General features: G+C 39.6%; 1 protein-coding gene across 8 annotated transcripts in view; it reads right to left on the bottom strand.

The window, feature by feature from the left end:
• The window catches only part of LOC148642010 (rho guanine nucleotide exchange factor 10-like protein), a 140,922-nt gene that overhangs the window by 38,489 nt on the left and 80,794 nt on the right, over positions 1-21,639 (bottom strand). For all 8 annotated transcript variants that reach the window (XM_088617399.1, XM_088617400.1, XM_088617402.1 and 5 more), the window contains one exon: positions 13,557-13,678. In XM_088617399.1, the coding sequence (XP_088473525.1) occupies positions 13,557-13,678 (122 nt within the window). The remainder of the gene's footprint in view (positions 1-13,556; positions 13,679-21,639) is intronic.

The following is a 21,639-nucleotide window of genomic DNA, read 5'->3' as shown; positions in this document are numbered from 1 at the left end:
CATAGAAGTAAAATGCATTTTCTCCTCTTTCACACACCAGTTAATCTGTACTTAGGGCATTCAAACTTTTGCAACCCAGATATTACAGAAACATCATTTTCACCACTTCATTCCTTGAAGGTATCACCATTCAATTCACCATGTGCCGCCAACTTGCACTTCAAACTAGCAATTCCCTGATCACTGGACACTTCAGTGGTGTCATTACATACTTACAAAGTTGTGTTGTAGTGTAGATGAAATCTGCACTCCCAAATGGTGGTCTGACTAACTTTGGTCTTGATGATTGCCACAATCCCATACAGCACCAGAACACCACATATCAATACCCCTGCTATTTTTCATGGACAGGGTGGCAAGCCATTATACACTTAATTACTGTGACTTAAGTAATCAATTAGCAGTAACCCTTAATCTTTCAATAATCTTTGCACTGGGGAATATCTTCGAAGCTGAAGATTTTGGGGTCTTCTATTGAATTGTTTCAGAGTCCAAGTGTTCTCATCAGCAACCAAACAAGATGCAAACTTCTCTTAAGTGCTAAAGAGCTCCAGCTTTCATCTGATTGCAGAAATTGTTGGGCAAATCGAGTGCTTCCATGGGCTATACCAAACTCTTCTGTTAATTCAGTGATCAAATGTGTTCATACTTTCAGAAGGAACTTCAGGACTGGTCAGGTACTGTATGATGGTCACCTGACCTGTTCTGAGATCATCTTTGATCAATTCTTGGTTGCAGTAGCTATTCCTATCATCTAGAAAATAGTAATTACAGTATATTCTTATAATTTCAATTACATTAGAAAGAAATGGAAACAGTTCATGCGATGGTACAATATGTACACTCCATACGAACCATCTTCTATAACATAATTAAACTGCTTCCACGTTACTCACCTAGTCAACATATCAGCACTGATGAAATATTACATTTCAAATCTTTAATAAAAAAAGAGATTAAGGAACTGAATCTGTAGCTTGTCCTTGGCGTGAGAGTAGCTGAAGGCAGATAAGTTGCAAGATTGAGTTATCCTTTCATTTTCTCTCTCTCAGACTGACTGTCACTTTATTGATTAATTTGGCGGAGTGTCACTTAATTTAAAGAAAATATCAAACAAACCAGCATAATAATACATAGACACTGGGATTAAGTGGCAGGAACTGGCGGCAGAATCAATCTTTCTGTCAGCTCAAAGCTAACTAGGCGAGGTAGTCTTACAACCATTAACAGACAGCCGGATGCAGACAGACCACTGTTTCAAGATTGACAGGCACAGGAAAGCCCCAGTTTGACTCTTTGAAAATGCTTAGATGTACAAAAAACAATGCAGCCAAAAAAAGGCTCAAAACGTGTTCTTAAATGGCATTCAGAAAATGCATCACAATGTGCTATCTACTCCAATGTACCAACATTGACATAGTACATCTGAATAAATTTGAGCACTAACACTAACCCTTCGCCTAAACCAAAATAACAGTGCATATATGCTTGGATGTACCTTATAAGGTACAAAGAATCTCTTCTCTGAGGCTCCTGAGTGGCTCAAACAATAAAAACCTCAACTACGACTTTATCAGTTTAGCCTTAAGGTCAAGACAGCACTGGTCTGAAACTGGGTTATGTCATTAATAGAGTGCCAGTGGGAGTCCCAAGGCAGCCATGCACAATTAGCTGAATTAGCCAGGGCTTTGTTAGTTTACTGCACAGCAATGACCCCAGTGGCTTGCTGGCCACCTCGAACTTTGCACCATTGTCAATGAGAGCTGCGTCTGTCCTTCACCTGATGTCCATGCAGTAACCCAGCTGTTTTGTGCTACTGGGGGGCGGGGGGCGATGTGGAGTGATGATCCTGACACAGCATGTTTGTGAGTCTGTATACATGTCCATGTCTTTCCCAGATATCAAGGTCACAGGTCTAATTAACAATTGGTCATTCTAAAATCAATGTGCACAAATGGAAAAACACAGGGATCCTACATTTATGGAAAAAAAATATGTAATTACAACGGTAAGTACATAAAACCAATATCACTACATTGTATGGAGTGTTTGCCTGAAAGTGGATTTTTAAAAAGCCTTACCAGAAGGACTTGCTGATCTACGCACTGTGCTGTTCCATAAGTAGCTGATTTGTATTTTTACCCTCACATCACAGTCAAGTGTCCCCAAGCTCTTCTCAAAAGGGCTTCAGTCACATTGCTACAGTATAGCATGCCAGGGTGCGGACCACCTCTGGGGTTCAGAAAGGCAGACCTGCAGAGTCGACCCACACTGTGAAACAGTCTCATGTGTTGCAGGAAGAGGCACTTTGCTCAGTCATCAATCAGACTCGCCTGTACTGATGCACTGTGTTCTCCACAGTTTAGTTTTAGTTTACAGAAAGCTGCCTCAGTTCATTAAAACATAATTGCTACTTTTTTTTTTACCAGTCTCTGCTTTTCAGAAATGGGACTACCAAAAGTTAAGAAATTGAAATCTCAGAGCAACTAGCCTTACTGTAGTAAAGTAACAGACTTTGGATTGTAACTTCCAGGCACTTCAGACATTTCTACTTCAAAGGCAGGTTTCAGTTTTTCAGCTGATGAGAAGCACAAGTGTTTATTGTGGTACAGTCTCTGGTTGGGTTAAATACTGGAGGCTCTGAGGAGAAGAAGGAGCCATGAAAAAGGGAGAGATAAAGTAATGCTTTGCATTCTGAGGCACACAAGGATTAGCAGGACATAACACAGGGTGGATTAGTTAATGGGAATTCAATAATGGGAGAGGGGAGATGTGTAAAAACTCTGGGCCGATTGAAACAGGACTGTAACACCAATCAAAATCAGTGGCTTTTATTTTATCTGAAAACACTTCAATGTGAGGGCTGAGTAATGGTCGCTCCTTGAAATGGTGTGGGTCATTTCACTTCACTTTTTCTGTAGCCTTAACAGCTCAAGTTAACACCCCCAAGCAACACTCAAAGGAAAGCTTTAAATCTCAAACTTCAGAAACAATATTAGCAGCATACTGAATGAAGGTTAACTGCCATGGGGCCACTGACAGGACATATAAATGCCTATGGATTAGGAAAGGTTTTTCCAATTCACAATTGCTTAACCAGATCGCGGTTCTGAAGATTGGCAGCTCAAATCCCAGGTGAGACACTGCTGTTCCACCCTTGAGCAAGGTACAGTACTTCACCTAAACTGCTGAAGTAAAATTACCCAGTAGTATACAGTAGATGTAATGTAAGTTGCTTTGGATAAAAGTGCCAGAAAAAAAAAATTGCAGGAGGATTTTCCAAATGGAAAGATTTCTAATTAACGACTAGTTTCCAATGGAATAGTGGGCTTGTGCGTGAAGAGAACATTTATTGTACTTATGGTTTTGTGAGAATCCCAACCCAAATCCAAGGGTCACAACCATCACTCCCATGTCTAGGACCAGCACTGTGTATTTCAGAGAAAGCTGTCATTGTGTGCTTACATATACATCTGAGCCCTACAAAGCTTCAGCAAATATCAGCCACTATTATCATTGGAGACAAACATTAAATCAAAGGCTGGTTTGTTTTTTTAGTGTGAAAGAACTAGATTCTAGAATGGATGTACTATAACTCATTTTCCTTTTGTCACTGTACATACTGTACTGTATATTTGCTCCCCTGTGGCCCTGTACTGGAAAAAGACGGTCAGAAAATGGATGGATATATTGTATATATCTGTGCCATGATGTTCACTACATAATCTCACAGGCAGTTTCAGACTGTTTTGTGTTACCATTCCAGCACATGAATGCAGCTCTCAACTGCGTGGAATCTTGGCACTGCTGCTGTAGTCGATGCATGAAGTAAAAACAACACATGTGCCACTGGCCAGGAGTGTTGGGAGAGCAAATTTGTAGGAGGCCCGGGAGGCACTTGTCCAGATCCAAAAGTGACAGAAGGAAGCCAGCTATCCTGGATAAAGAAAATATCCCTCTACCTCTGGATAGGTCTTCTGATACAGACCACTGCACTGCGCCTGGCAATAACTGCTAAATTCTCTAGATCAGATGACAGAAATAAGAATGAGAATACAATCTGTGTCTAAACCATAAGTCGATGGCAGTTTCTAGGTGACTGAAGTAGACCAACAGAACCTGTGACCAGATGCACGCTTACTGTACATTCTTTTTTTTTTTGCTGCTCTTATAGAATAGTTCCATTTGTGTCTCATATCTGGTGTTGGAAAAGTGTTGTTTCAAAACACTCCAGACTACGACAAACCACCTACGCTAAAATGATTTCAAAAGAGGAAACTTTCAGCAAGCTTTTCATACTGCACAAGTGATGCATTTTGTCCTGATCGATACGCTCTAAGGTTTAAATTCTGTCTCCTGAATGCTGTTCTCTCAAGATAAACAACACTTTCCAGTTTCAGCACTCTAAAGCTGCGAGCCACTGAAAAAACATGTTGTTACCTGCGATATGTAGGAAGGACAGAGCACAGAGCAGGGGATGAGTCTTTGGACTCATAACTGACAGGTTGTGGGTTCGAGTCACTGCTGAATGTACTGATATTGTTCTTTGAGTGAGGTATTGTAACCTGGTTGCTCCAGTCCACCCAGCTATAGAACTATAGAACCAATGTGCCATGCAGATAGAGGAGGCTCAAACACTTAATTTACTTACTGCTACAGAAACATGGATGTGCTCTGGCCTGATAAGTACAGTACATGTGTTCTGCTGTGGACTGTGCCATATTTTGTTAAGGGAAGGGTCAAGGCTCAGACAAATATATGCTTTTTACTGATAGTGCAACTCACAGGCAGTCTTAATTGTGCCTTTGCAAATGTGATGTTTTGGTAAATTTAAGTTGTCATCTCAAAGTCGCTTCAGCAGAAATAGAGAGACTGAAAAGCCTGACAGATTACAGAAAAGGCTGACAGAAGGCATTCAGTATAATAAGCATGAGAAACACTAGGAAAAGCCAACAAAGTAAAGCAACTGGCTAATGATATCAATAGGAGAAAAGAGAGTAAAAGAACACAAGTAGTCAGTTTGTTTTTTAATTACTGTGAGGTGGTGTTCTCAAACTCTGTGTGTCCAACACCCTGCCCCCCAATAATTTGCACTGGAAAGGTATCAGAAAGGATCCAGTGTAGTTCAGGCTCCTACATGCAGCATGCCGAGTTCCAGACATTATACAGCCAAGCTTCAAGATAAGCACGTCCCAGACATAGCACAAGCTAATAGGATGACACATACTGTATGCTGGTGCTTTCATCAGATAACCCTCTGTTGTATGATGCTTTTCCATTCCAACTGGATGAGCTGCCCAAACATTTAAGAGATATAGCGCTGCTCTTCCAGGGTCTTCCAAATCTAAAGCACCCTAACGTAGGGAGTTTTACGATCAGAAATCACAGGCTACATCAGCTATGTCTTGTTACTCTTTCATCTCCTTACTGAAGATTCTCTCCATTCTACTAACCCCAGTACACAATGACCATGGTTCCCTGTAATTAGCATATAACTGCAGATGACCACATAATCAGGCTGTGGCTTTGGTGCTCTGACAGCTTTGCCATCTGAAAGCAAAGGACACAGTGCCCCCTAGTGTGATGCAGTGGACACAGCTAGATAGGCATTGCAGCCATTATGAATGAGACGATGCTTAAAACATAAAAGGCTAATTTTATTTAGTTAAAAAGCAATCCTAAATTAATGTTATAGAATGCTCGATTATCTTCGGAAAGGTTAAGGGATTCAGGGAACTGAAAATGGAGTACTATTTAAAAAAGCCTCAATTGTCATGAGACGCTGTATAAACAACTGTGGAAAGGGGTCCCTGAAGCATGAATACAATTATAATACAAAATAAAATAATAATAAAAACGAGTTTATGCATCCTATAAATGCATCTTAAACCTATTTTATTACATCTTGTTTTAAGATAATACAAAGCGTTTGGTTGAGGTTATTGCTAATAAAGGAGGTTCCATTAGTTACTAAATCTAAAGGATCACATACTTTTTCCATCAATGACCTTGATTGTTTAAACCATTTGTTCAATAAAGATATGACAATGTAAAATGCTGTGTGTGTTGTTTGTTAAATAAGACTGTCTTTATCATTATGTATCGATTAAGATCAGATCACATTTTAGGAGCCATTCATGCAGAAATCCAGATAATTCCAAAGGGTTCACAAACTTTTTCTCACAACTGTACAGTATATAATATAGATACAATTGGTGTTTTGCACTGAAACCTAACTTTTGTATGATGAATGGATGAAAAAATTAGTATAACTGGGTTGTTGTATTTATGCATCTATAGAAATAATGCATATCAACTTCTGAAAAAATATTAACAACAGTAAGACTTACTTCTTGATAGTTTACAGTATGTGATGTTTTCTTAGTTTATATGAGAGCTACTGCTAGCCATCCTCTAGTATCTTAATTTTTATCTTTGTTTTTCATTACCATTTATTTTCCAATATTATCATTTACATAATATACAAAAAAGTTATATAACAAGAAATATACACAAAATAGATCCCCCTTCACCACTTCATGCAGAGTTTACATACACAATAATACATAATCAATACATCTGAAAAAATGTAAATATGTATTCATATTTACATTTATGTATTCTTTTATATGTAGATTTCTTGGAATGAGAATATCCTTTATTACTGAATGACAATGACAACTGTAAACCTCACCAGAAAAAGCCTACATCTGTGGCAGATATTAATGCAACATATGAAATTTCACACAAAGACTGAAAAATCTTTATATATTCAATTTAAATGAGAGAAAATCCGTTTTTACAATGGCACATTGCTTGAGGAGAGGTTAATTTGGAGTGCTTGCAAATGCTCCTACACCATTACTGTCAGGCTGCTTCTTCTTTTCTGGAATTTGTTCTGATTGAGTGTGGGACCTGATGTGCTGTACAAATTCTACAATTGTAAAAATTAAGTTCATTCTGCACAAGTCTGTATACTCTACACAGTATATTTTTATGCTGAAATTAAGATTCAAAAGCAAACATCAGCCATGAAGTGTGATGTGTGTAAAGTTTACAGAAAAAAACAGAACTATGGAGGAAATTATAGGAAATCCTACAGGATTATGGTATCCTAAAAATAAAATAAATCAAAGCCCCAAAAGATAATCTATTGAAGGTATAAAGTAATCATTAAGTCAGGGGTTTTAGTGGGCCTCGTACATGTTTTAGTGGGCCTTGATGACACACAGACGAACCTGACTGCACAAAAATAACTGATACTTCAAGCTTAGACACACAGACACCTGAAATCCAGGTCATATCTCAAGACGGCCAGCTGTGTAATCCTCAGCACTGCAGGAGAAAGCTCTCACAGCTGGGGCCTGACTTGTTCTGCAGGGAGACACCTCCTCTTAGAACCACCTCAGCTCACCTTGCAAAGAGTTCTCGGCTTAATTAGAAAGTTTGACTGCAAAGACAGAGGGAATAGTGTAGGCTAATATCTCACTGATGCCCCTAACAGTACGACTGCAATGCGTCAAAGAGAATTTACAACAGGTAATATTGAAATTCGAGCGTAAAACCGCACTGTTCATTCAAAAACACACTATAATTATTATTTATGCAATTGTTGGTAGCTGTCAAATTGAAGTCAGTCTGTTCTCAGTAGTGAAGCTTATTCAACAGAGATCAATAATTTTATATTATCTGTTATTGTTGTCTCTCTTCATTTTTATTTACTAGACAATGGGCTTTTCGAGCTGAATAGAATCTCAAAGTTTCTTTCAAATATTTATATTACAACAGGGCATAAATAATATGCTGGGCACGTTAACATTTTATATTGTCATGTCTTTCTAAATCTCTATTTATCCAGCATCCTGCTGTTTGAATTGACTTGACATCTTCCCAAGGGAGTGTATGTTCAGAAGGCTACAGAAGAGGTGTGTAATTCATGGTTGTGATTATGAAAGAATCTAAAATATATATGCTCCTCTATGAATGTTGCAATGTCTTACTTTATATAGCCCAGGGTGCAAATGATGCCTTCATCAGAACAAGATCTGAATTCAAACAAACCTCCCTAATCACAAATGGGATACATGACACCATCTTTCTGATCAACAGAGGCCTCTTGTTTCTGATCATAATCTTCAACCACAAGCTTCAACCACATGACTGGGTAGCTTGATCCATTCTCCCACAAGCTTCTGAGTAAAGGTCCCCATTCTCAGTTTCAAATATCATTCCCAGTAGCGCCCATTGTTGATTGTGAAGGCTCAACTAATACCACTGACTACTGGGCTTGTAATTGCCAACTGATTGATTGGTATGTTCTGGTTTAATGCATGCCTCTGTTAACACATTGTTTTCTTAAATATGGGGTTTGTCAAGCTGATGAAAATTAGATGGAGTCTTTATGTCTGTACGCTTGACTCACTCTCAGTCAAGTTTTTCTCCTGCCCTAAATTCACAAATCCATTCACAGATCTTGCAGTAAGATCAAATCATGGAGACAGCAGCAGACAAACGGTCAATCTGTCCTTTTGTTCTGGACAAGCTGAGAGCTTAGACTAGCCTGACAGCTTGATACTGATGAGTAGTAAGTTAGATCAGATCGACACATTCCCAACATCGTTGATTTTCATTTCCAGTGCTTGTTCTCTCACCCCATTTGGTCTCCAGGCTGTGTCTGTTTGTTCAGTAAATCATTTTTACACTGATGCTCCTTGACAATCACCAAAATGCAGCTCGCACTCAGAGAGGGAAAGAATAAACATCCAGGGCTTTCAGAATTTACATATATCTACATCTATACCATCTAAATTAATTATTAAAGACCTCAGAGATAGAAGGGGGGCATTATGGTGTTAACAATTAATAAAGTCTAAATAAACATACAGAAATATGGCAAGAGGAACACTACAAGATTTTCAAATGGACACAAGCACTTTAGCTCCCTGCTGAATACTGTTGGAGGGCAAAAAGGGAAAGCAGCCCCCCACCAACAGCATGGAAAATTTCTATGTGAAGCTTTTAATCCAGGCAGCAGCATCTGCCTCACAAAAAATAACATGAAGAGGATATGTGTTTCTTCAGAGTGACTTCCAAATCACAGAGACAGCTGTTTAAGAGATTTAAGTCATTAAACTGTGAATCAAGATATGTTAGGAACATCACATACTGTATAGCTGATGGAATATTGAAACAAGCCTGAAAATGGACCACATAATGCTTTAGGTTATCATGGTATTGACGCTATGATCACATATTTGGTACCCAGACTACAGACAGAGGTTAAGTTGTCTGAGAGAAACCCCTATTTGTTTTGTTCAAGAAGAATTCTGCAAAATGGGCAAATGACAAATTTTTCCAGACAGTCATGCTCAATGCATAGAGTATGCTGAATATCTCTGATCATCCAGTTAGTACTACGGTAACCACATACAGTAGCACACACTTAGTGTGATACACAGGTACAAACTAAATGCATCATTCAAATGACTGAATAGAATTTGATTATATTCATTCAATGCATGGATTACAATATGGATTACAATCAGACTGCTAATAGTCTAGACTAGAAGGTCTTTATCTATCAGTTTGTCATATGATATCCTGTTCTACCAATATTGCCAAAAAATGGTCATAGCAGGATTATGGAATCCAAAATCTCTCCAATAAGCCAGTCTTCCATCCCATTCCAGTGTGTGACACCACTAATAGAAATATTTAACATTTCCTCCTCGAGAGTGTTCATCTCCTGTCTTTTTCCAAAAAACAGAAGCACTTCTATAGCAGAGACACATTACAGAAGTAAGAGATAATGTCAGAAAATAAAGACAAGCTGTACAACGATGTCTAAAACAGTTATCCTATCACTAACACAGCCAAACCCTCTGATACCGTATTACATTCTTGCCTTCGGGAGCTTCCTAATCTGTGATGTGTTTTATCGGCTAAAGTTAACTGACAAAAATATTCCTGCTAAATCATTATATACAATATATATAGAGAATATATTACAGAGATGACAGAAGCCTGTAAATGCATTATTGATTAAAAAGTGCACAGTAATGACCTTGGACAATGCAGTGATTTTTAGACTAATAGAGTGTATTAATGAAAATAGAACAGCTGAACTGGGAAACAGCCTGTGACACCAAAGCTTATCCAAAAGCATGGCATAAGCTTAATACCATCCAGATTCTTTTAGTTAGTACGGCTCCCTCAGCCCTCGGCAGTACAGCAGCCTGAACCTCTGGAAAGGGCTGTGGTGCCTCGCTGAGTTAATATATGTTCATCTTGAAAGTGGACAGGTTCAGGAAATCTACAGTCCACTGTGCAGCTTCAGGGTTCACAGCTGCAAGTCGAGACAGCTTCGGGGTTCACAGCTGCAAGTCGACACAAGAAAATGCACAACTGGAATTGGCTGGGGGATAGGAAAAAGAATCGATCAAGCCTGTCATTTTTCACATGCCACTGTAGAACATGCTCCTACAGCAGGCTGACCACTTCCCTGCTGACATCACTGGTTCCTTGCAAGTGCCTTCGAAGTCACAGGAGTCATGGTCTCACCAGGGAGCCAAAAGAGCCCAGGCTGCCTTATTCCCACTCTGCTACTGGCAGTGCTGAGCCAATGGTGCACCAACACATGGTCAGCTTAATGCCATAACCAGGGTCTGAACCTGCAAACCCTAGATCATAAAGCTCAGCCCGCCCCCTTTAGCGAGAGCCATTACCAGTTCTCCCTTATATGGGCTCAGCTCTGGTGTTTAACCGGCTTTATCACCTTCGGGGTTTAATAATTGAAATCACCTGAAAATGATCATTTCATGCATCCATATGAAGAACATGACCTAATCTCGTAGCCCTTGTGATTCGTGGTCGTGTTACTTGTGTATTTACAGGGTGAAATCAATATGAAAAACAGCACAAACCGATATTTTCAATACTGATATTTTAATAGTATATGCCCCTAGGTTATAGGTGTAGTTTTAGCTCAACTCAGAAAGTAAAACACTCCTTGTCTTGGGGGGGGGGGGTGGTGAGGGGAGCTTCAACACTTTGTTTTTCAAAGAGTGAATCATTCCGCATTCTTTGTGATCCACGCTGTGATCCAGCACCAATGTGAAGAACGATTTGAATCATTCTGGTTAAATATCTGTTTATCTTCCAAGGGCTCCCTGCAGTTTATTTTTCCCACTAAAAAAAAACAACCAGAATTTCTTCTTTGAGTCTGAGTCCAGAAAATCCCATCAGAAGCTGACAAACTGAGCCTTAAGGGGTTTGGGGGTGGGGGCTGGTACAATTGCACTGATCTGAGGACTCCGATAATCTTTATCTATAAAGGATAACAAGTGCACCCACCAGCTACTGTCGTTCCAGAACCTAGCATGCAGAATAGCAGGTAAAGACCCTTGGGTAAAATGGGGATGTTATTCATTCTATGCTCATTTAAAACTTCCTTTCTTCGGTTTTGCGTTTTTCATTCAGTTGCCTCTAGCTGCGTCACTTTTTAATCTAATTCTTAGAACAACTCATTTGCCGAGTGGTTTCTCCCAAGTACAAAGAAAGGGATTCTGGGGAGCGTGGCAGCACAGTAGCTCGGATTTCTACAGCAGTTGTACAAGGTGTGGCAGTAAGGGACTGTGTCTGCCAGCAGCTGCAGATCAGAGTTAAATACCTCCTATCCTTGTGTTACTTTCGCACAATCTGTAAATTGTATTGCAAATTGCAATTGTGTAATTTATTGCATCCTAATGTTAATCTAATCCCTATAAATTCCTGTCCTTCTACTCTTCCATCCCTCTTAACGAGCTCGCAGACAAAGCATTTCATTGCAGACAACACCGTTGTATGCTGTACTGTTCGTGCTTTGATGAATAAACCTTGATTGATTGATTGATTGAAGTCTGTAATTGTGTTGGTAGTTTTTTAATGACCTCTCTAGTGATAGAGACATGTGACTCTCTGCATGGCCCAGCCCAGCCTCCAACAGACCAGGTCTAATAGACCTTTTTCAGCAGATAGGGGGCTGTTGGTATTAAGTTTGACAAATGAAACAAAGGAAATACACTCAGGAGCTAGCCTTTTGTTGTATACAGACAACACAACACAGGAAAACCTCCATTGTACCCCAAGCCTTGACATAAAACTATGGGCAGCAATGGAGCATTTTTTTTATCTATTGGACTGCATAAATTAACCCAATGTGGAAACATTGATTTGTGCTATGATGTCTTTCAGTCATTAAGGTAATAGCATAATCACTTTATAGTGCTCATCGCTTGAGGTTACTGTAATTTGGTACCCAGATACATATAATACACAGCTGAGTGTTTGTAAACCAAATTACCCCAGGAAAAGCATGTTCATTATATCAGTTTCCAGACATAGCATTGATTTTATTCCTCTTAACTTGACACAAAAAACCTTTCAGACTGTCTCGCACCTAATCTCCCTGTTGTGATCCTTAAATGGCAGCCCATCTTAAATAGCTCCATCGACTGTTTCCATTAGGTACTGTCTTCACCAGCACACAGGCTCCATGTCTCCTTGTAATGGAATTCTGTGTGTAGAGCATTTTGCTGCTGTTGATATGCTGTATATCTCTGTTGTGGTCACTATAGTTTGAGTTCCCTTTCAAAATAAGTTTGGTAACTTTTTTAAACACTTATTATCATAGCTAGCAGACATTAGCCTTCATATGTACACTTAAATAAAAGCATCACTTGCTCTGTCAGTGGTGTTCAAGTTTATGCTGAGCTTGGTAGTGACGACTGATCTGTGATGGCCTGTGGTTTCAGCCATATTTGCTTAAATTCAGCCAATCTGGAGCATGCATAAAGCACAGTTAGGTTCAGCTAGTTTGCAAAATGTTGCAGAGAGCCTGGTGAGATAAAACATGTTTCTGACATCAAAAACAATTGTGAGTTCCAGCTGGAGGCCACTGGTGTACACTTCACACAGTGACACATATTGGTACAATTTTTCAGGGCAGCATCAAAAACCTTTGATTATTTTAGGAATTATCTGATTATTTTCTGCTGTTTCTTTTAAGGAGCAGCTGGAATCAAAAGCAAAATGACATCTATCCATCTATCCATCCATATTTAAATGCTTCTTTCAATTCAGGGTCAAGGGAGAGCCGGAGCCTATCCCAGCAAGCAACGGGTGCAAGGCAGGGTACACAGTCCTTTGCAGAAACAGAGACACAAACTCACACCAGGAGCAATATGGGACTGTGAAAGAATACTACAGCAGCCGGAGGAAACCCACGCAAACACAGGGAGAACATACAAACTCCACACAGATAGTACCTAGATAACCCTAACCACTGCACCACTGTGTAGCTAGCAACATACCCATTTTATCATAATTTAGGTCTATTTGGACAGGTTATTGTTCATACCATGTAGTGTTAACACTCCTTGACACTGACTTCATTCTTCATTCTTAGACAACAATGGTACTTATCACACTAGGGAAACAGATTTGTGAATTTCCAATTCCAATTCCAAATCTCAAAAACATTACATGAAGAGAGGCAGGATAGGAATGACTTTTCTTACCTTCATTTCCTGAGCTTTTGAGGGGAAAACTGGCACACGACAGGCAAGCAGCGGACACCAAAATCGGGCCTTGGTCTTCCCATCATCCTCTGCACAGAACCAGCCTGGCATGTTTTCTTCCCCTGGAGAGAAAGCAGTGAGATTGAAATTTCCTGCCCTGTACACTTCTCAGCCATGTTCAGTAGTACTGGCATTCGAATCCAGCTGTGAATCAATCAGTTTACTTTGCTGCTGTATTTGTAGTGATGTTTATTCCTTGTTTTCAGCTTGAAAATATGATCTTATGGACCACCTCACCTCATGTGATAGAATATATCCACCCTCAAGGGCATGCTGTGGAAAACCACACACTATACAGTATATATAATTCTTTTTTCATGGATAATCCTTTTTGGTCCAAACATGAATAAATATACTATAGGTGTCATTATCAATATCATAACTCCTCCTCAGTACGTTAAAGACAAGTTCATTTGTAATACAAATTGCTGTCCTACTCCTTGCACAAAACCATGCCTTGCCCCTTTCTGCCATTAAATAAGGAAAAAAACTTAAAAAGACATTTTGCAAACCTGTAATTCTGATTTGCTCCAGGTTAGTCTATTCAATATCCATAACTGAATTGTGTTAGTTGGTACAAAGGATTGACTGTCTGGAAATTTGGAAATCAGCATCACAGGCTAGAAGCTATTGGGTGCATCTCATGTCAACCACCTCCATAAGAATAAAACACTTTGTGGGTGGCAACTCTAAACAACTTTAGCACCATCTTAAAAGTGATCATGCAGGGTCATATTTCTATCAATCAATCAATCAAAGTTTATTTATAAAATGCACAACAATACAGCGTGCAGCAGTAGTTGTTGGCATTGAAATGTCTTTTCTACGAGCTCACTGGGGGGGTTAGAAATCACAAAATTAAGGTTACAAAATAAGATTACATATTATATATATTTAACGCCCTGGTACAAGCAAATTCCTAGGGGATTTGAGTAGATGGGGGAGGAACTGAAATTATGGGGATATACAGGAAAATGCTGAAGCAGTCTGGCCCAGGCTGAGTACAGAGGAAACTAGAATCTCAGAACAGCAGGGCTCAGCCAAGTATGAAAGACATCCAGCCAGCAGGCCACAGAAATTAACCTAAATGTAACTGTTAGCAGCTTTTCAATTTTGCCCCACGAAGCAACAAAAACAGGGGATTCATTTGCAACACAAATACAGTTAGTTCCTTCAGTTCTGCAATTACTATACATGACCCACTATAAGGCACTTTTCTGCTCAAATACCTTGTTTAAAGATTACTGTACATCCAGTGTTGTGCCTACATTAATGTCCAGTAGAATGAAAACATTACTGTTTAATCTTTTGCACAAAAAAAACTAAAAGAGCCTTTTAATTTAGAATAAGTAAGCTTTTTTGTCAAGATACAGGTGCCGTTCACTTCCACTGAGGTTTTGCTGTGAGTGAGTGAATTGAAGGTGGGAGAAAGACTGATGGGTGATTAATCTGCTGCCCATCTCTAATATTCCAGATAGTTTTTATTTAATGCGCAGAGAACACTGATGAAGAATGTCATGTTAGAGATGGTACCGTACCTTTGTCAAAAAGCACTTAATGATAACATGCACTTTAAATGCATTGAACAGTCTAAAGAAAAACACTTTTCTCTCACTTTAATGCATCACTGATAAAGTATATCCAGGGCTTGCAAATCAAAGACAATCTGCATTCCCAATAACCTCACACCTCAAAATATAATTGAATGTCTGCATTCCTTCATTTTTCTAAAGCTTTCAAACTCCAATTTAGATATCAGGTTTATCCCACTTGTTTTACTGCTAGTCTGCCACTGCTGTTTGGCACTTACATACTGCACTTATCAGAGATAAAACACAAGGTGAATAATGGTAAGCTCGAGTATACCACTAATTCAGAAATACTTTAGCTCTTTTCAAACATCACAGTTTTGCCAGACATTCTGTGTCATCGCAAAGATGAATTTAGAGCAGCTTTTATTAGGGAAGTAAAAGCCTGCGCAAGTTGTTACTTTTTGGTATAATTGTTTTCTTGTACTTCCACACGGCAAGGAATACTGTTGGGGGCACTGGTAATGACCTTAAAGTCCATGGTTTCCACTGTGAGCAGATAAATGGATTGATGTTTGATTCTTTGGTGTTTGATTCTTCAGAGGAGATGTTGAAATGCAGTCAAGTCCTAATGAGGAGTAAGGATCCAGATTTACGGATCTCCATTACTGTCCAGTGATGCCGTAGAGCAGCAATGGTCAACTGAGGTTTCCCACGATGCTCTAGTTTTGGTTTGATTTGCCGTCTCACAGCACTAGGGCCCCAGGTTCGATTCCAGGTGCTGTCTGTGTGGAGTTTATATGTTCTCCTCTCATCACGTGGGTTTCCTCCAGGTGCTCCAGTGTCTTCCCACAGTCCAAAGACTTACTGGTACGTTGATGGGCTTCTGGGAAAATGGGCCCTGGTGTGTCAGTGTCCTGCAATCGACTGGTTTCCCACCCAGGGTGAATCCTGCCTTGTGCCTCTTGCTTGCCAGGATGGGCACTGGCAGCCCCGCGATCCGGGACTGGATGAAGTGGTCAGAAAACAGATGGACGGAAGAATTCATAGCGCCAGTTTTATTCAGTAGCTTAGCTACCCGTGCCTGGCAGAAAACACTTCGGATAACAAACCAGTTTACGTTGGTGCAACAATGACATAATGGTGCACTGCCTCAGGAAAAATTAAGATACTTTTATTTCTCGTGCACTGCAATTGTCACTACCAGCAGTAATTTTGGTTCATGCTGAACAAATACCTATAACTATTTTCAAGCTAACACTTCTTCATTTAATGTATTGTACTGTATATTAATATTGTCCGGGTTTTTTATGTTTTTTAATAAACTGCCTTAAAACTGCCAAACCCATTCATTATTAACACTTATGAATCATTCTTTTCATTCTGTGAATTAAATACTCTACATAGTGTGTTTGCCTATAAATAATGTTCTATCAGTAAAATACATTTAAAACATTCCCATACCTATTTCATTTCTTATTACGAGACCTCAGCAGCAATATACATAATTTTCCCATCCTAAAGCTCTTATATTGTTAGGCAGCATACTGAGACTGGAATAATACACTGAAACTCTTCACAAAAACAAGAAAATTAATATATATATATATATCAAGTGGCTTCTTGGGTTCAGCTTGGTATGTGCCTGACAGCACTTAGGTTTTTTTTTTGTTAGTTTTCTTAAAAACAAAAACCCTGCAGACAAGTCTGATGAAGCGTTCACAATTTTTTTGTTGTTATTAGTGCAGAAACATAAAAAAAGACTCATATGCTGATAAGGCTCTCTGAACCTCTTGCCTTTGCAAAACTGCTGACACCCTCTAAGCCTGCAGCCCTTAATTATGGGAGACGTGCTCAGCTAGGACTCACGAGCAGAGTAAGGGATTCGATTACAGCGTCACCATCGAACTGCTCAACAGCCGCAGGCTCGTCTGGTATTCTTTTCACCCCATTGCTCATTTCCCAAATTCCGCTTAATTATTTGATTAGTTAGAGCAATTTAATTAAGGTTTTTTTTTTTTTACAGGTTTCAGGCCTGTTGTGGTTGCAGTCCCGCTACACGGCTTCTCTGTCTGAATTCAGGGTACATTCAAATCGCCTGGTGAACGTGGCCCAAGGAATATCTGCCCGGTTTAGGAAATGCCGACCCAACCCGCTTCCAAAGCGTTTGGCTCCAGCGCAAAATTGGATCCTTTCCACTCTCGCACATTAGTCAATTTTAAATCCGCAAATTATGTTTGAGAGATAACCGGTCGTTTTATTTCTTTTTCACAAGCCTATTTTGTCTGCAGCGGTATTTCTGATAATGGGTGGCATTCCATGATAGCATCGTTTCAGAAAAGTACTTCACATCTAAATAAGTCCCTTATTGTGCTCTCATAATAAGTGAAGTCGCTTCTTAAGTCACTTATTAAGTTCCTTTTAAGCACTCGTGTTTCCAGAGGGTAGCCTGAGTTTTTCAGATCTCAGAACCTGAGCAAGGCTGGGCCTGGACAGTACTTGGGTCACAGAATTCTAAGAATAAAAACAGGGTGTGCCTGTAAGTGGTTTAGGTGAACCAGTAAGCGATGCTCTTCTTTCTAGATTAGAATTCCCAATATAATGACCAGGTTACTAAAGGTGCCATTGCACTTATTTTGAAAAAGACAGCGGTATTTACACCAATGTCCTAGCTAAATTCGACTTTGGCTTTGTATTATCTGGCCTTCCTAAAGTTGCACCTTAGTTTAGGTGAAAAATATCTTACTTCCTCTACTGATCTACACTGCAGTGGGACAGCTGGCGCATAATCACTCCCACTCATCACCCCTGCAGATGTTGCAATTCTGTAGCGGATTAAGTTGGTCTCCTCCTGCAGCAGAGTGGGTTGAGATCTTTTGGATTATATTTTGGAATATTATTATAGTCTATTAAGACCTCAATATATGAGAATCTCTTCCAACGTAGTCTAGTAGAGACCCCTAGAACTTGCAATTACTGTACACTTTATAGTGTGGAATGCTGTCAAAGTGGAAACACCAGTAACTGGTAGGTCTATTGAGGTCCACCATAAAGGGTTTGGTTTTGGTGGTTTGTGCTTTGAAAACTCACTGGTCTAACTCATATGGGAGAGTCTTCTTTATACAGTAGCTTTGCAGTCATGTATCATCCAGGTGGGGCTAGAGAGGAGGCCCCATTGCCTGTAAAGTGCTTTGAGTGAATTGCCCAGAAAAGCACTATATAACTGTAAGGAATTAATATTAGTGGTATTATTATGCCAATATAAAAGGGAATTTTGCTAGAAGCCATGTCAGATGAGAAGGAAAGCTCTCTTTTGGCCTGAGACAAAGGTGTTCTGTAGGTTTTCTGAAAGACCCTTTGCTTTAATGTGAACGTCCTGCACAGCAACTAATACTTTTGTCTCACCTACTGTTCATCTTCTTGCCTTCACTCATACCTCCAAGGACAACTTTGCTCACAGTGCACCTTTGCAAAAGTGCAGACAGGAGCGTGCACCACTGAGAATGAGACCTGAGCAGGAACACTGAGCGCCGAGCAAGGACACAAGAATGTGGTACAGCTAATGTGAAAAAAGCTTCCACGAGATGCCTTAGTTATGAAGCAAGGCTGACCGCTTCACTTTCCAATCTGCATGTAAATGTTTGTCAAAGTGCAGCAGAGGATCCTGGCTAAGTCGTCCTTGTAGAACTAAGCCTGACGACATCCTCCTTCACGCTATGATAGGCTGCCCTAAATTCTTGTTTGATTACACAGATCCCAAACTGAAAATACATATTGTCATCTTTACTTACGAGGCCAAAATATCTTGATAAGTAATGCAAAGTAGGTAATCCAGGTTATATCTTTCGAAACAGCAGCTAGTACATGAAATATCTGTAATAGCAATATCACCCAGCAACTCACAACTGGCAACCCACAGAAGCTAAGGCTGTGGCTGGAAGAGGTGTTAGTGGAGCCAGCAGGGGGCGCTCACCCTGTGGTCTGTGCAGCTCTTAATGTCCCAGTATAGTGATGGGAACACTATACTGTACAAAGGCGCCGACCTTCAAATGAGATGCAAAACTGAGGTCCTCTCTCTCTGTGGTCATTAAAAATCCCAGGGTGTTTCTTGAAAAAAGTAAGGGTGTTACCCTGGTGTCCTGGCCAAATTTCCCTCTGGTTTTTACCAGTCATGACTTCCAAACAATCCTCATCTATGATTTGGCTTCATCACTCTCTTCTCCTCCCCACTGAGAGCTGGTGTGTGGTGAGCGTTCTGGCGCACTATGGCTGCCGTCGCATCATACAGGTGGGGCTGCACACTGGTGGTGGTGGAGGGGAGTCAAAACTGTAAGCTGTGAAGCATCCAGAAAAGTGACATGTAAGTGTAAGTTAAATTATTATTTTTGTTGCTATTATTATTAATAATAAGAATATCTTTATTTTTTTAAGACGTTTCCCAAATCCCTTTTAAATGTTACATTGTTTCACTTTTCTCAAGTTCAGTTTTCTCCCCATTACATATAAATATTTGAAATGAGGATGAAGGCAACTCTTTCTTACTTTTTACTATCTTAGCTTTTATTTAAAACAATTCACAACAGAGAACTTCTTTATAGAACGCTAAATCGTATTAGTCTGTTGGGACTTTGCTGTGCTCAACAGTAAAGCTTCAATGGACAAAACAGCTGATAATGTGTGTCTGAATTTATGTTTTATAAACACCACACAACAGCATATGGCACAACTAAAAAGACATCAAGTCCTCATTTTATTTCTCTGTTCTCTCTTACCGTCTTTTGTATTCCTGAACATGTTTATAATGTCACACTGTTCTGGCTTATTTCCTCTGATAGCAATCTGTATGATTCTTAAGTGCAATTTCTGCTACAACCACATTTTCATTTCAGAACTCAGCCACAGAATGATGTTCCTTTGGGCATGACTTGAGCACTGAATGTAGAACAAAAGTACTAATGTATCTCTGTATGCATTTATTTCTTTAAGCTACAGTGCATAGATAACTGAATTAATTTATCCAGGTTACTTAAATCTGTCCTGTGCCTCTGAGGTGTGTAATAATAAAACAGAGACTTTGTTTATACACAACATTAGGCAGCATTGTCTAACCTTCCATACAGGTAGAGGAAAAATCGGATACAATTCTTTTGCAATGAAATACTAGCTTGACATTTATTTTGAGAGACACTTTTTTGGGAAGGCGCCACATTTGGAAGACAGTAAAAAAATGTTAGATGTTAGACACATCCAATCATCCAAGTCAGGCCCCTCTCCTTAACACATGCTATCAGCCATGGATAGATTTGCACACATACTGTTTGGTGTTTGTTGTTGTCTCAGCTGTACAATCTCTGTGTCACAGCTCATGCTGCTCTCTATGCTATTGATATAGTAAATTATGTAGGGTTAATACACCTCACCCAACTAAGCGGAAGGATACAAAACCACAAACTAAAAATCAATCCACCATATTTCTCTATACTGATCCAGGCCCCAAGGGGTGTGATCTAAAGACACAATGGGAGATTTTACCTTCAATACTGCAAATGCTGTCTTAGTTAATTGAAACTGAAACAATGAAGAGGATTAGGAACCTATCTGGGAATACCCTGCTGAGATCAATTGTGAGGTTGAGTGCATGTGGTACACCTGCCAGACTCCTGCATGCTTTATTCAAACCACCTCTATCTTCAAAGAGATGGACCTGGTATTTGAAGTTGTCTCTGATCTGTAGGAGATCAGGGTGTAATAACAAGCGAGCAGGACCAATAGCTTTGATTAACTGCCACAAATTCAGGTCCTTCTGTTCCCAATGCTGTATTGACACAAATGTTTCTTAACACATTCCTGCATAGCGCACACATGCTGCAGTATGCCATAACAAAAACATCACATACAGTATACTGTATGAAAAGCAGAAGATTGAATTTTCTTTTATGCATTTGTGTTGTTATTGAGTCACGAATTGTGTCACGTAATCAACAGGATTATTCTTGCCCATTATTATTATTCTCACCTACAGTATTATCAGCAGTTTAGTCCTGATTAAAGGTGACTTCAAACACAACGTCTGTTCCAGGCTGGAGCTAATAGAATTAAAACAGCAGGCAGAAACCTGGCTGGCGTAATTCCGAATATCCCTGATGGACTTGTGTAGCCCATCTTTGTAGGTGTCCCTAGAGATGTATTTTAAGACATTGTCTTTCAAATTCTCTTAAAGGATTCCATGTGCCACTAGACCTATAGGTTGCTGTGTATTCAGGAGTACAATGTGTGCAGGTTATAAAATAGCAATTTAAGGGCCAATTGCACCACAGTGGATTAAAGAAAGAATCAGTGCACACTTCAGTATTGTTTAATTACAAGTCTTGTTTTTATATTGATTGTTTCACAATGTCAATTGAGAAAGCCATTTTAATTAGTCTGTGCCTGTCCTGTTGTGTCAAAGGGTTGATAGACTGGCTTAGACCGCATTAATCAGCGCCATAAGATTA

This window comes from Lepisosteus platostomus, chromosome 23 (genome assembly GCF_059453375.1).
Source record: "Lepisosteus platostomus isolate fLepPlt1 chromosome 23, fLepPlt1.hap1, whole genome shotgun sequence".
NCBI classification, from domain to species: domain Eukaryota; kingdom Metazoa; phylum Chordata; class Actinopteri; order Semionotiformes; family Lepisosteidae; genus Lepisosteus; species Lepisosteus platostomus.
This window is presented reverse-complemented; position numbering and strand designations above follow the sequence as displayed.